The sequence below is a fragment of the Bufo bufo genome, chromosome 5, assembly GCF_905171765.1.
Source record: "Bufo bufo chromosome 5, aBufBuf1.1, whole genome shotgun sequence".
Lineage (NCBI taxonomy): Eukaryota > Metazoa > Chordata > Amphibia > Anura > Bufonidae > Bufo > Bufo bufo.
Window position 1 is genome coordinate 315,461,855 of NC_053393.1, and position 12,532 is coordinate 315,474,386.

A 12,532-nucleotide genomic window follows, 5' to 3' on the forward strand; every position below is an offset into this window, starting at 1 on the left:
TGTGTAGGGAATTTTATTTTTTTAATTTTTAATCAGTGATAAATGTGTTTTTTGATTTTTACTTTTTTTTTCACTTTTTTTTACTTTTTTTTTGACCCAGACCCACTTGGTTCTTGAAGATCCAGTGGGTCTGATGTCTGTATAATACAGTAAAGTACAATATATATGGTACTGCACTGTATTTTACTTACACTGAACAGATCTATGCTTTCAGCACAGATCTGTTCAGCACCATGGACAGCAGGACGCCTGAGACGGCGTCCTGTTGCCATGGGAACCTTCCCCGTCTGCCACAACTTCGCAGACGGGGAAGGGTGAGGACGGGGCTGGCGGGGGGCTGTCTGGGAGCTCTCTCCCTCTCCCATCGGGGGGCTGCAAAGGCACAGCAGCCCCCCGATCGGAGAGGGAGGGAGCTCCCTCTTACTGTTAACTTTTTCCATACAGCGGTCCGTACAGACCGCTGTATAGAAAGGGTTAAATGGCTGACATCGCATCACCGATGTCAGCCGTTTATACCAGGGTGCCAGCAATGTGCTGGCACCCTGGTATACCCACTGTACACCAATGATTATTCAATGGGAGGCGGGCGGGGGATCGCGATCCCGCCTGCCGCACCGCCCGCCTCCCGAACCGCCCCCACCGCCCGCAACACCCCCCCTGCACCTCCCACCGGGCTAAAATCATTCAGAGGTGCAGGGGGGGGGGTGATAAATATATATTTTCGCCACACTAAAGTTTTTGATCGCCGCGGTCAGGGACCGCAGCGATCTGAAACTGCAGAAAGCGCAACAAACCGCAGGTCTGAATTGACCTGCGGCTTGTTGCGATCGCGGACATGGGGGGGTGACGGGACCCCCCCGCGCATTTAGCCGAGGTGCCTGCTCAATGATTTGAGCAGGCACCTTGTTCCGATCACAGCCGGCCGGGCGGCAGTGATCGGAACAACACATGACGTACCGGTACGTCATGTGTCCTTAAGGACTCGGGAAACATGCCGTACCGATACGTCATGTGTCCTTAAGGGGTTAATGATGCTGCTGCAGTTGGGTCGTTTCCTCACGTGTTTCTGTTATATTTGCTTTTTGTTTAGTTCATCACCAAGGCTACCTGATGTCACTTCCGCTTTGGCGGTCTATTTAAATCGTGTATGCTTTATTGTTTGTATGCTATTACCTGTTTGAGAAAGGCTCAGATTTGTGAGTCGAAACGCGTCACAGAACTTTATACTACATGTGACCAATAAAGATTTGAGTTCGCAGACGATACAGTGAGTGCCAGTCTTTTCCTCTAGCACACGGAGTGCTGTCCGCATCTTTTGCGGCCGCCAAAACTGCGTCTCGTGTGCCAAAACAACTGCCGTGTGCATGAGGCCTACCCGGCCTTGCATGTGCAGCTATTTTCAGAACTCCTATAGAGATTATTTGAAAGAGCTGTACATGCACACCCACCTACTCATTTTCAGAGCCACAAAAGGAGGGTCGGGGCACCCCCTCCTGATAGTCAGACATTAATGCCATATCCTGTCAATATAGTATAAATGTTATAGGTGGAAATAACCCTTTAAATAGGTTGTCCCATCTGGATACTTATGACTTATTCACAGGATATGCCATAAATGTCTGATTGTATGGCTCCTCTGGGAACCACTCCTATCTCAAGACTCACACCTATTGGACATTTATGGCATATCCTGTGGCTATACCATAAAGCTCAAGATGGAACCATCCCTTTAAGACACTCATATTTGTCTAAAAATAAGCCAAATCTAAACCATGACCACTTGCCCAAAAAAGAATAAAAGTGTCAAAAAAGCAGTTCCATATTGGTAGAAACAAAGGAGGTAATTTATTATTAGATATACACTAATTTTTGGCATATATCTGTCGCAGATTCGGTCATAAAGGGGATATGCGGTCGAATCCGTGACTTTTTTCACCGCTCACACCAGGTCTAAAAAAAGAGGGCGTGACGTGGGTGGGGAAGGGGGCTATGCTTGGTATCGTAGCTCAGCTCTATTCACTTCTATGGGGCTGAGCTGGGCCTAGGGCACATGACCGATGAATGTGTTGTCACTCGGCCTACGGAAAGTTGAGAGAAGGCGCTACTGCGAGCGCCACAGCCTTCTCAAACAGCTGATCGATGGGGATCCCAGGTGTCACACTCCCACTGATCAGATAATGATGACCAGGGGCATAACTAAAGGCTCATGGTCCGTGGTGCAAGAGTTCAGCTTGGCCCCCCTTCCCTCAGTGTCAGGGAAGCACATAGCCTTGGTGCTGTCTGAGGCAAAAATTGAAATGGTTCTTGACCTAACCCAGAGTTTCTCAACTCCGGTCCTCGGGACCCACCTACCAGTCATGTTTTCAGGATTTCCCTAGCATTGAGCAGGTGATATAATTAATGTCCCTGCATCAGGACTTACCACAGGTATTCATTCTGTGGGATATTCTCAAATCCTGACCGGTAGGTCGGTCCCGAGGACCGGAGTTTAGAAACCCTGACCTAACCCCTTCTCTCCAGCCTGAGGTGTAACTTGACCAGCATGCACTTTCTATAATACTGGTGTCTTCTTATATGGCACAAGGGTCTTTGGGCCCCCTCAGGCTCCTGGGCCCGGTAGCAACTGCTACATCTGCACCCCCTATAGCAATGCCGCTGCTGATGACCTATTGAGAGGATAGGTCATCAGTATTTAAGTCTGGGGAACAAAAACTTTAAATGAGCTCTCCAGCTGGCAGCAATATAAACCTCATTTGCAACCCAGCAGTCTGAGGAAAAACCCAATTTCACCAGTTTTTTTTTTTTCTCACCCAGCTTTCCCTGAGTGAGACACACAATTCTAGTGGCACAAATATGCCACTCTGGCAGCTCCACTGCCATTACATATACGGTGGCCAATTATATATTGATCACCTATTATCTGATTCTCAGGAGTAAATACACTGACCAGTCTCCTGTAACTCATGTATGGTAAAATATTCTGAACTGGTTGCCAGTTGCATATACAGTATCCAAGGCCTTTTTGCCCATTTGATCCATTTAATTAATGTTACCTGTCCAGGATATTCAGATGCAAATCGCTTCATGGCATCAACAGCATGTTCCTTCTGAATCAATTCCAAACCAGAAGCATTCTTATCGGGTACATCTCCTAGACCATCTTCACCATGAAAATAAGATGCATGAATATTTTGTCCTAGGACAGCTGTTGATGCTCCTCTAAAGACAGGAATCTAAAAAATAAAAATTTGGAAAAAATGAAGTTGACAATATGTCAGATATACCGGTACATTTTTCATTCTTAAGAATTCATTTGCAGTAGAAAATTGTGCACGCTTGATATCATCTTAGGTCTGTTGTAGCAAACATTAGCATACCTTATTTTGATTAAATGAGGTTTAAACGTGTACTGTAAATACAATAAATGCAGAAAAATTATCCTCAAGTATGAACTTCAAATTTATTCTATTTTCAAATGTTCATTTGTATGAATACTATGTCAGTGTTTTCAGTGCTGGCAGTATAGTGTAGCACTGGCTCCAACTGCTGGCCAACATTGAATACTGCAGCTCCATGAAAGGTAAATTGTAGTGGTTAGCCTTTTTTTTACCTTTAGCTTTCTGACTTCTGAAAATGACACGAATGGCAGAAAAAAGACGGGGCTAATTTTTCCAAGCAATCACTTAACTGCTTCAGGACCCTGCCATTTTTTCACCGTCCTGATCCTACCTAATTTTGCAAATCAGACATTTATGTGGTAAAAACTTTGGAATGTTTTTTTTATTCAAGTGATTCTTAGACACATTGGTTTTTAGTGACACATTGTAAATCATATTAGTGGTAATTGTGAGTTCATCTCCAGTCATCTGTATCGCCGTCCTCAGGACAGCGATACAGATGCCTGTGCTGCGTCAGGGGAGGGAGAGGCGTGTCCCTTTCCCTTCCTCTGGCGTCATCGCGCCGCCTGAGCCATACAGTGCAGGACACAGGCCAGAAGAGGCCTGCATTGCATCGCTGACATGGAGGTAAGTATAAGTGTTTTTTTTGTTTTTTTTACATATATACAATGCTGTTATTACTGGCGGGGGGGCTGTTATTACTGGCGGGGGGCTGTTATTACTGGCGGGGGGCTGTTATTACTGGCAGGGAGGCTGTTATTACTGGCAGAGGGGGGCTGTTATTACTGGCACATGGGGGCTGTTATTAATACTGGCACATGGGGGGCTGTTATTAATACTGGCACATGGGGGGCTGTTATTAATACTGGCACATGGGGGGCTGTTATTAATACTGGCACATGGGGGGCTGTTATTAATACTGGCACATGGGGGGCTGTTATTAATACTGGCACATGGGGGGCTGTTATTAATACTGGCACATGGGGGGCTGTTATTAATACTGGCACATGATTGGGGGCTGTTATTAATACTGGCACATGATTGGGGGCTGTTATTAATACTGGCACATGATTGGGGGCACTATAGGGGCATCTACTGAGGCCACAAAGAAGGGGTATTTTATATGGGCGCTCTGTACAGTACAATTTTATACTGGGACACATTATGGTGGGTACTATGGGGAAGGGGGGAGAGGAGTACTATGGGATCATCTACGGGGGCACTAAGAAGGGGTATTTTATACTTGCAAATTATGGGGGACACTGAGGGCATCTACTAGAGCATTTTATACTAGTACATTATGGGGGACACTAGGAGGAAGGAGGGTGTGGAGCACTATGGGGGCATTTACTAGGGGCACTATATAGGGGTATTTTATACTGGGACATTATGGGGGCAATATGGGGACATTAGCTCAACTGGGGGCATTACAAGGGGGTATTTTTTGCACTGTCTAAGGAGCATTATTTCTACTGGGGGGGCTTTATTACTCCCCCATGGAATGACCCCCTAGTAGAAGCACCAGCCCCTCCCTGCTCTGCTATCCCTCTGCCTATTCTCCAAATCCTTATTATGAAATCTTTCTCATTAGGATAAAACACAACATCAGCTCCACCGAGCCCCCGACCAAAGTGTTGAAGTGGTGTCCGAGATCCCCAAGGGCCAAGTCAAGTAATTGTAAGTTTTCATGTGAAATATGTTTGTTATACACATATAGCATACACTGTGCCACACAATATACAGTATACCTCTACACTGTGCCACACAATATACAGTATACCGCTACACTGTGTAGTCTGTTCTATAAGCACTATTGTTTTGTGGCGGCGGACAGAAAAAAATCTGAAAGTGCCCCTCCCGAGACCAGGCTCTGGATCCGCCACTGGTTCATATGTTCTTTACTTTTTAAACAAATCCAAAATGTACAGAAAATTTGGAAAAATTTGAATTTATCTGTTTTTTCAAATGGATAGTGATGCCTCATAAAATAGCTGTTCATTAACATTCACCATATATCTACTTTATGCCATTATTTTATAAATGTCATTTTATTTTTTTCGTACGTTAGATGGCTTAGAACTTTAGAAGCATTATTTAAAATTTTCTAAAAGATTTCCCAAACTAACTTTTTAAAGGACCAATTTAGTTCTCATAATAGAAACCACCCATAAATGACCCCATTTTAGAAAATATATCCCACAAATTATTCAATTTTTTTTTTACAAACTTTGCTTACCCTTTAGGTGTTCCACAAGAATTAAAGCAAAATGACGGTGAAATTTCAAAATTTCACTTGCAGTTTTTTCATTTTAATCCATTTTTCCTGTAACACAGCAAGGATTAAAGGGGTTGGCCACTATACAAGTACTTTCCACTATATAGTGGGAGGTAGGGTAAAAAAGAGTTTCCTAATATACTTTACAAAAAAAATCCGAATGGTAATGTTTTTATAGTGAACCCCGCCCCCTCAGCCCCACTCTGCATTCAGCCAGTTCATCAATGGCTACACGCGGCATGGAGGAGCTTTAGAGAAAGCTCGTCCATGGCTTTATTCTAACTGCACTTGCACTGCTTTTCCTAATAAGAGCAGCGCATGCCCAGTATGCCCCTGCCACTGGTGCGTTCCCTGCTCCGACTCTGTCTCTACAACCGGCTTATTCCTGTCAGAGTTGGGAGCGGGAAGAAAAGTAAGAGTGCTTCGGGGATCAGACATGTTCTTACTTTTCTTCCCGCTCCGAACTCTGACAGGAATAAGCCATGGATGAACGGGCTGCACACAATGCGGGGCTGAGCTCATTATAAAAACATTACCATTCTGGTTTTTTTAATAAAGTATATTAGGAAACTCTTTTTTACCCTACCTCCCACTATATAGTGGAAAGTACTTATATAGTGGCTATTTGGCCAACCCCTTTAACAACAAAAGAAACCACAGCATTTAGTACCCTGATTCTGCAGTTTACAGAAAACCTCATGTGTGCTCATAAACAACTGTATGGATACACCACAAAGCTCAGAAAGGAAGAATCGCCATATGGTTTTTGGAGGACAGATTTTGCTGGCTTTTGGTTGAAATGTCTCATTTGAAAAGACCCTCAGGTACCCCTTTATGGAATTTATTGAGAAGTGTAGTTAGTGCTTTAATCCCACCGGTGTTTCATAGAATTTATTAACATTTTGGCTGTGAAAATGAAAAATTTATTTTTTTCTAGTAAAATGTTGCTTTAGCCTCAGATTTTTTGCATTTTCACAAGGGGTAACAGGGGAAAAAAAGACCTCACAATTTTTTACCCATTTTCTCCTGAATACAGTAACACCCCGAATGTGGTTGTAAACTGCTGTTTGGGCACACTGCAGGGTTCAGAAAAGAGAGAGCATGAAGTCCATTTGAGGCCTAGTTTGGTGAATTATACAACAGTGACAGACTACTAAAGGTTAAATAAAAAAGGAACACATAAAAAGTGACCCCATTTATTATGGGGTGTACTGAGCATTTTCACCCTACAGGTGTTTTGCAAAAATTAATTCAGAGTAGATGGTGCAAAGTGAAAATTGAAATTTTTACACAGATATGCCAGTTCAGTGCACAAAATGTTGTGTTCAGCATGTGTCAATGTGAAAATTTAGCCCTCTTATTATTTTGTCCTTTTTGATTTTAGAACCATCCTACTTGTGGCCCTAGCTTCTGCCTGGGCATACAACAGTGCTCAGCAGTAAAACGAGCGCCATGCGCATTTGAGGCCCAATGTGAAAATTAACAGATCTTGTGCCGACAACTATAGAGATTCTAGGGTCAAATAATACTGGAACTAATGATGTTGCTCCATTTTGGAAATTTTGTGGACAAGAATAGGCATTTCTATAATAGGCCACCCATTCCATTCCGCAATTTGCGGACCGCAATACACGGCATGGTCATCTGAATGAGCCCTAAGAAGCATTAGATCACTGCATAGCATGTGGATGGAAGATCCATGCTTTCTTTTTTTGGTCAGAATATATTCTTTTTAACGTTTTACACAAAGCATTTTTGAAGAAAAATGTTTTTCGTGTCACCATTTCCCAAAAGCCATTTTTTTCTGGCTATGGCCTTGTGTGAGCTATTTTTTTCTTGTGGGATGAGGTAAAGTTTTCATTAATACCATTTTAGGTGCATATGGCTTTTGGATGACTTGATATAATGATTTTTGGGAGGCAAGGTGACCAGAAAATGGTTGTTATGAGATATATTATTATTATTTTTTTTATGGCATTCATCTGACAGGGTAGATCCTGTGATGTTTTTATACAGCAGGTCATTATGGACTCAGTGACAGCAAAGATGTCTATTTTTATTTTATTTTTTTAGTTTTACATAATAAAAACATTTTAAAATAAAAATAACTGTTTTTGTGTCACTATTTTTTCTGAGAGCCATATTTATTTTTTATTTTTCAGGAGATGGTCTTGAGTGAAAGGGCTTTTTTTGTGGGATTAGGTGCCGTTTTCATTGGTACTATTTTGGGGTACATACGACTTTTTGATCACTGGATATTATGTTATGATTGCAGTGATACCCAATATTTTATTTTTTTATTTTTTTACTAGTAAATGAGAGGGGAAAGGGGTGTTTTTTTCACTTGAAACTTATTTTTTTCATTTTGTCAAACATTTTTTTTACCTTTTTATTTTTGTCCGACTATGGGACTTCAACTTTTAGGGATCTGATCCCTTTTCCAATGCAGTACAATACATGCTGTATTGCCAGAACAACCGCTTTGCACACCGTGTTTATGTTTCCAGGGAAGAAGGGACAGACAGAGTCCACTCACTCTAACTACTCAGAAGCTGCAGTCGTACTTGTGAAGATAGCTTTTGCTCCAGCGGGCGATGAGTGCAGGAGTCTTATTCAGGAGTGGCATGCTCTGCCCACCCTCCTGCTGCATATTGACAGCTTTCTCTCTATACTGTACAGAGGAAGAAAGCTGTCAATGAGCAACACATGGGGGAACTGTAGCTCTTGAATCTTGAGGACTCTAGCACATGCACAACATTGAGAGGACTCCCAATACTGCAATTCTGCAGCTGATGAACAGTTATTTTGTGAAACTTACTTTTTATTTGCAGTAGTTAACATAGCACTGGAATCAGGGTCTCTGTCACCACATTATTCTGCCCTCAGATTGAGCAACATAAACCTGATAAGATTCACTATCGGCTCGATTCACACAGTTTGGCCTCTTTCACACGACCGTTGTGTGCACCCGTGGCCGTTGTGCCGTTTTCCGTTTTTTTTCGCGGACCCCATGACTTTCAATGGGTCCGTGGAAAAAACGGAAAATGCACCGTTTTGCAGCCGCATCCGAGATCCGTGTTTCCTGGCCGTGAAAAAAATATGACCTGTCCTATTTTTTTCACGGCCAACGGTTCACGGACCCATTCAAGTCAATGGGTCCGTGAAAGAACACGGATGCACACAAGATTGGCATCCGTGTCCGTGATCCGTGGCCGTAGGTTACTTTTTATACAGACGGATCCGAAGATCCGTCTGCATAAAAGCTTTTTCATAGCTGAGTTTTCACTTCGTGAAAACTCAGAACCGACAGTATATTCTAACACAGAAGCGTTCCCATGGTGATGGGGACGCTTCTAGTTAGAATACACTACAAACTGTGTACAAGACTGCCCCCTGCTGACTGGCAGCACCCGATCTCTTACAGGGGGCCGTGATCAGCACAATTAACCCCTTCAGGTGCGGCACCTGAATGGGTTAATTGTACTATCATATCCCCCTGTAAGAGATCAGGGCTGCCAGGCAGCAGGGGGCAGACCCTCCCCCCCCTCCCCAGTTTGAATATCATTGGTGGCCAGTGCGGCCCCCCCCCCCCTCTATTGTAATAATAGGTTGGTGGCCAGTGCGCCCCCCCCTCCCTCTATTGTAATTATTCGTTGGTGGCACAGTGTGCGCCCCCCCCCCCTCCCTCCCTCTATTGTAATTATTCGTTGGTGGCACAGTGTGCGCCCCACCCCCCCTCCCTCTATTGTAATAATTCGTTGGTGGCACAGTGTGCGCCCCCCATCGGCCCCCCCTCCCTCTATAGCATTAACAACATTGGTGGCCAGTGTGCGGCCTCCCATCTCCCCCCCCCCCCCCCATCATTGGTGGCAGCGGAGTTCCGATCGGAGTCCCAGTTTAATCGCTGGGGCTCCGATCGGTAACCATGGTAACCAGGACGCTACTACAGTCCTGGTTGCCATGGTTACTTAGCAATAGTACAATAGTAGAAGATTCATACTTACCTGCTGCTGGCTGCTGCTGCGATGTTCGTGTCCGGCCGGGAGCTCCACCTACTGGTAAGTGACAGGGTCTGTGCGGCGCATTGCTAAATGAACTGTCACTTACCAGTAGGAGGAGCTCCCGGCCGGACACGAAAATCGCAGCTCCTAGGTAAGTATGAATCTTTTACTATTGTACTATTGCTAGTAACCCGCTGCCACCAATGATTGGGGGGGGGGGGGGAGATGGGAGGCCACACACTGGCCACCAATGTTGTTAATGCTATAGAGGGAGGGGGGGCCGATGGGGGGCGCACACTGTGCCACCAACGATTTATTACAATAGAGGGAGGAAGGGGGGGGCGCACACTGTGCCACCAACGAATTATTACAATAGAGGGAGGAAGGGGAGGGGCCGCACTGGCCACCAATGATATTCAAACTGGGGAGGGGGGGGGGGGTCTGCCCCCTGCTGCCTGGCAGCCCTGATCTCTTACAGGGGGATATGATAGTACAATTAACCCCTTCAGGTGCGGCACCTGAGGGGTTAATTGTGCTGATCACAGCCCCCTGTAAAAGTCGGGTGCTGCCAGGCAGCAGGGGGCAGTCATGTACACAGTTTGTAGTATATTCTAACTAGAAGCGTCCCCATCACCATGGGAACGCCTCTGTGTTAGAATATACTGTCGGAAATGAGGTTTCACGATCTAACTCATATCCGACAGTATATTCTAACATAGAGGCGTTCCCATGGTGATGGGGACGCTTCAAGTTAAAATATACCATCAGATTGGAGAAAACTCCGATAAAAGGGACTCCAGACTTTACATTGAAAGTCAAGGGGGACGGATCCGTTTGAAATGGCACCATATTGTGTCAACGTCAAACGGATCCGTCCCCATTGACTTGCATTGTAATTCAGGACGGATCCGTTTGGCTCCGCACGGCCAGGCGGACACCAAAACGACTTTTTTTTCATGTCCGAGGATCCTCCAAAAATCAAGGAAGACCCACGGACGAAAAAACGGTCACGGATCACGGAAAAACGGGACCCCGTTTTGCGGACCGTGAAAATATACTGTCGTGTGCAATAAGCCTTTTTGTGATGTTTTTCCTGACATTTGCTTTTTTTTTTTTTACAGACTATTAGTGCATTTTTTCTGGGAAAAATGCCATTTCCAGTTATTGGCTGAAATTCTACGAGATACAGGGAACAGTTGTGTTTTTTCAATCTACTGTAAGTTTTTTTATTTTTTTTATTTGGGGGGGGGGGTCTATGGCATTGTTTAAAAAAAAAAAGGCAACATGTTAATGCAATGGCATTTTTTTAACTTTTTTTATTCTCCACTCTGACACATTAATATAAAACACCACTAAAAACTCCATAGAAAATGTGCTTTTTATGGTGATTTTTTAGCTGTTAAAAGGCAAGGCAGATTTGTGTGTGAACGGGACCTTAAACACATTATAGTCAGTGAGCTCCATGGATTGATATGATGGCAATTTCACAAAGTTAGTTGCAAGTCCCTTTTTTACATTATACAGTAGGAATGAGTAACATAGTACATAAGTATGTAACATAGTAAGAGTATGTCTGTTAAATCCCAGAAGAATTTTTTGAAATATTACAAAGATTCCTAGAATGTGGAGTTTGTCTTCTTCACTACATCCTTCCAAAATCAGTGCATAACACATTCTTACCATTTCCTGTCTTTATTCACCGCGTTCCAAAAGGTTTATGAAAAGTTAAAGGGCTTCTGTCCAAATATCCATCTGTAGACAGCTGTCTTGGAGTGCTTGCCCCTTGTCAGTATGGTGTAGGATTCTAGCTAGCTGACTGCAATATTTCTTTGACAGACAACTCTTTGCATATTATTTTTTCATGGCGCATTGCTTATAAGTCTCCATACATGGCTGGTCTCTTTAAGGAGACCTAGCACACTGGCTACCCCGTTAATTGCAAAGGGTGAAATCTGCAGTGCCCCAGAGGATGACCACTGCAAAGGGTTCATAATTGCTAAAAAGGAGTTAATTTAAATGTTATAATATAATATTAAAAGCACTTATTTATTTGTGCACTAGGTATGCCTAATAGCAATGTATTGACAACATATAGTTCACACAGGCAGACTTGGTTAGGTTACCAGGGTGATGGAGGTTTCGCTGAGCAGAGCAAGGGACAAGACCTATATGTGCAAGCTCCTGGAAGGTAAACACCACTCCTGAGAATGAAAAGCTACAGATGCATCCTCTCCTACCTGATCTCCAAACTGGAAGTGGTGTCAAGTTTGTCCTGACAGCAAAGCAACATCATATCGCGAGATTGTAACTAAACTCTAAAAAGCTGCAATACACATCACAACCACTGGGTGGTGAGTGCTCCACATTAAGAGAAGCTATGAAATATGAGATATTTAGCGGCAGACCTAGCTAGATTTGGTAAGATCTATTGAGAATATTAAATGTGTGAAAGTCAAACACATGAGAATAAAGGAACACTAAATCCAGAATCCAAATATCATGTGTGATACTGTCTGCTCAGCTGTGTATCTAATCATATGTGTGATACTGCCTGCTGAGCTGTGTATCTAATCCTATCATATGTGATACTGTCTGCAGAGTCATGTATCTAAGCCTATTGTGTGTGATACTGCCTGCTGAGTTGTGAATCTAATCATATCATGTGTGATACTGTCTGCGGAGCCGTGTACCTCTGTAATTATACCTTGTGTGATACTGTCTGCTCTGCTGTGTATCTAAACCTATATCATGTGTGATACTGTCTGCAGAGTCATGTATCTAAGATTATTGTGTGTGATACTGCCTGCTGAGCAGTGTATCTAATCTTATCAGGTGTGATACTGTCTGCAAAGCTGCAT

At 43.7% G+C, this 12,532-nt stretch overlaps 1 protein-coding gene across 1 annotated transcript in view; it reads right to left on the reverse strand.

Moving 5' to 3' along the window:
- Nucleotides 1–12,532, reverse strand: part of LOC121002005 (pyrimidine-specific ribonucleoside hydrolase RihA-like) — a 124,270-nt gene that overhangs the window by 7,575 nt on the left and 104,163 nt on the right. The window contains exon 3 of the mRNA XM_040433302.1: nucleotides 3,054–3,233. Within this exon, the coding sequence (XP_040289236.1) occupies nucleotides 3,054–3,233 (180 nt within the window). The remainder of the gene's footprint in view (nucleotides 1–3,053; nucleotides 3,234–12,532) is intronic.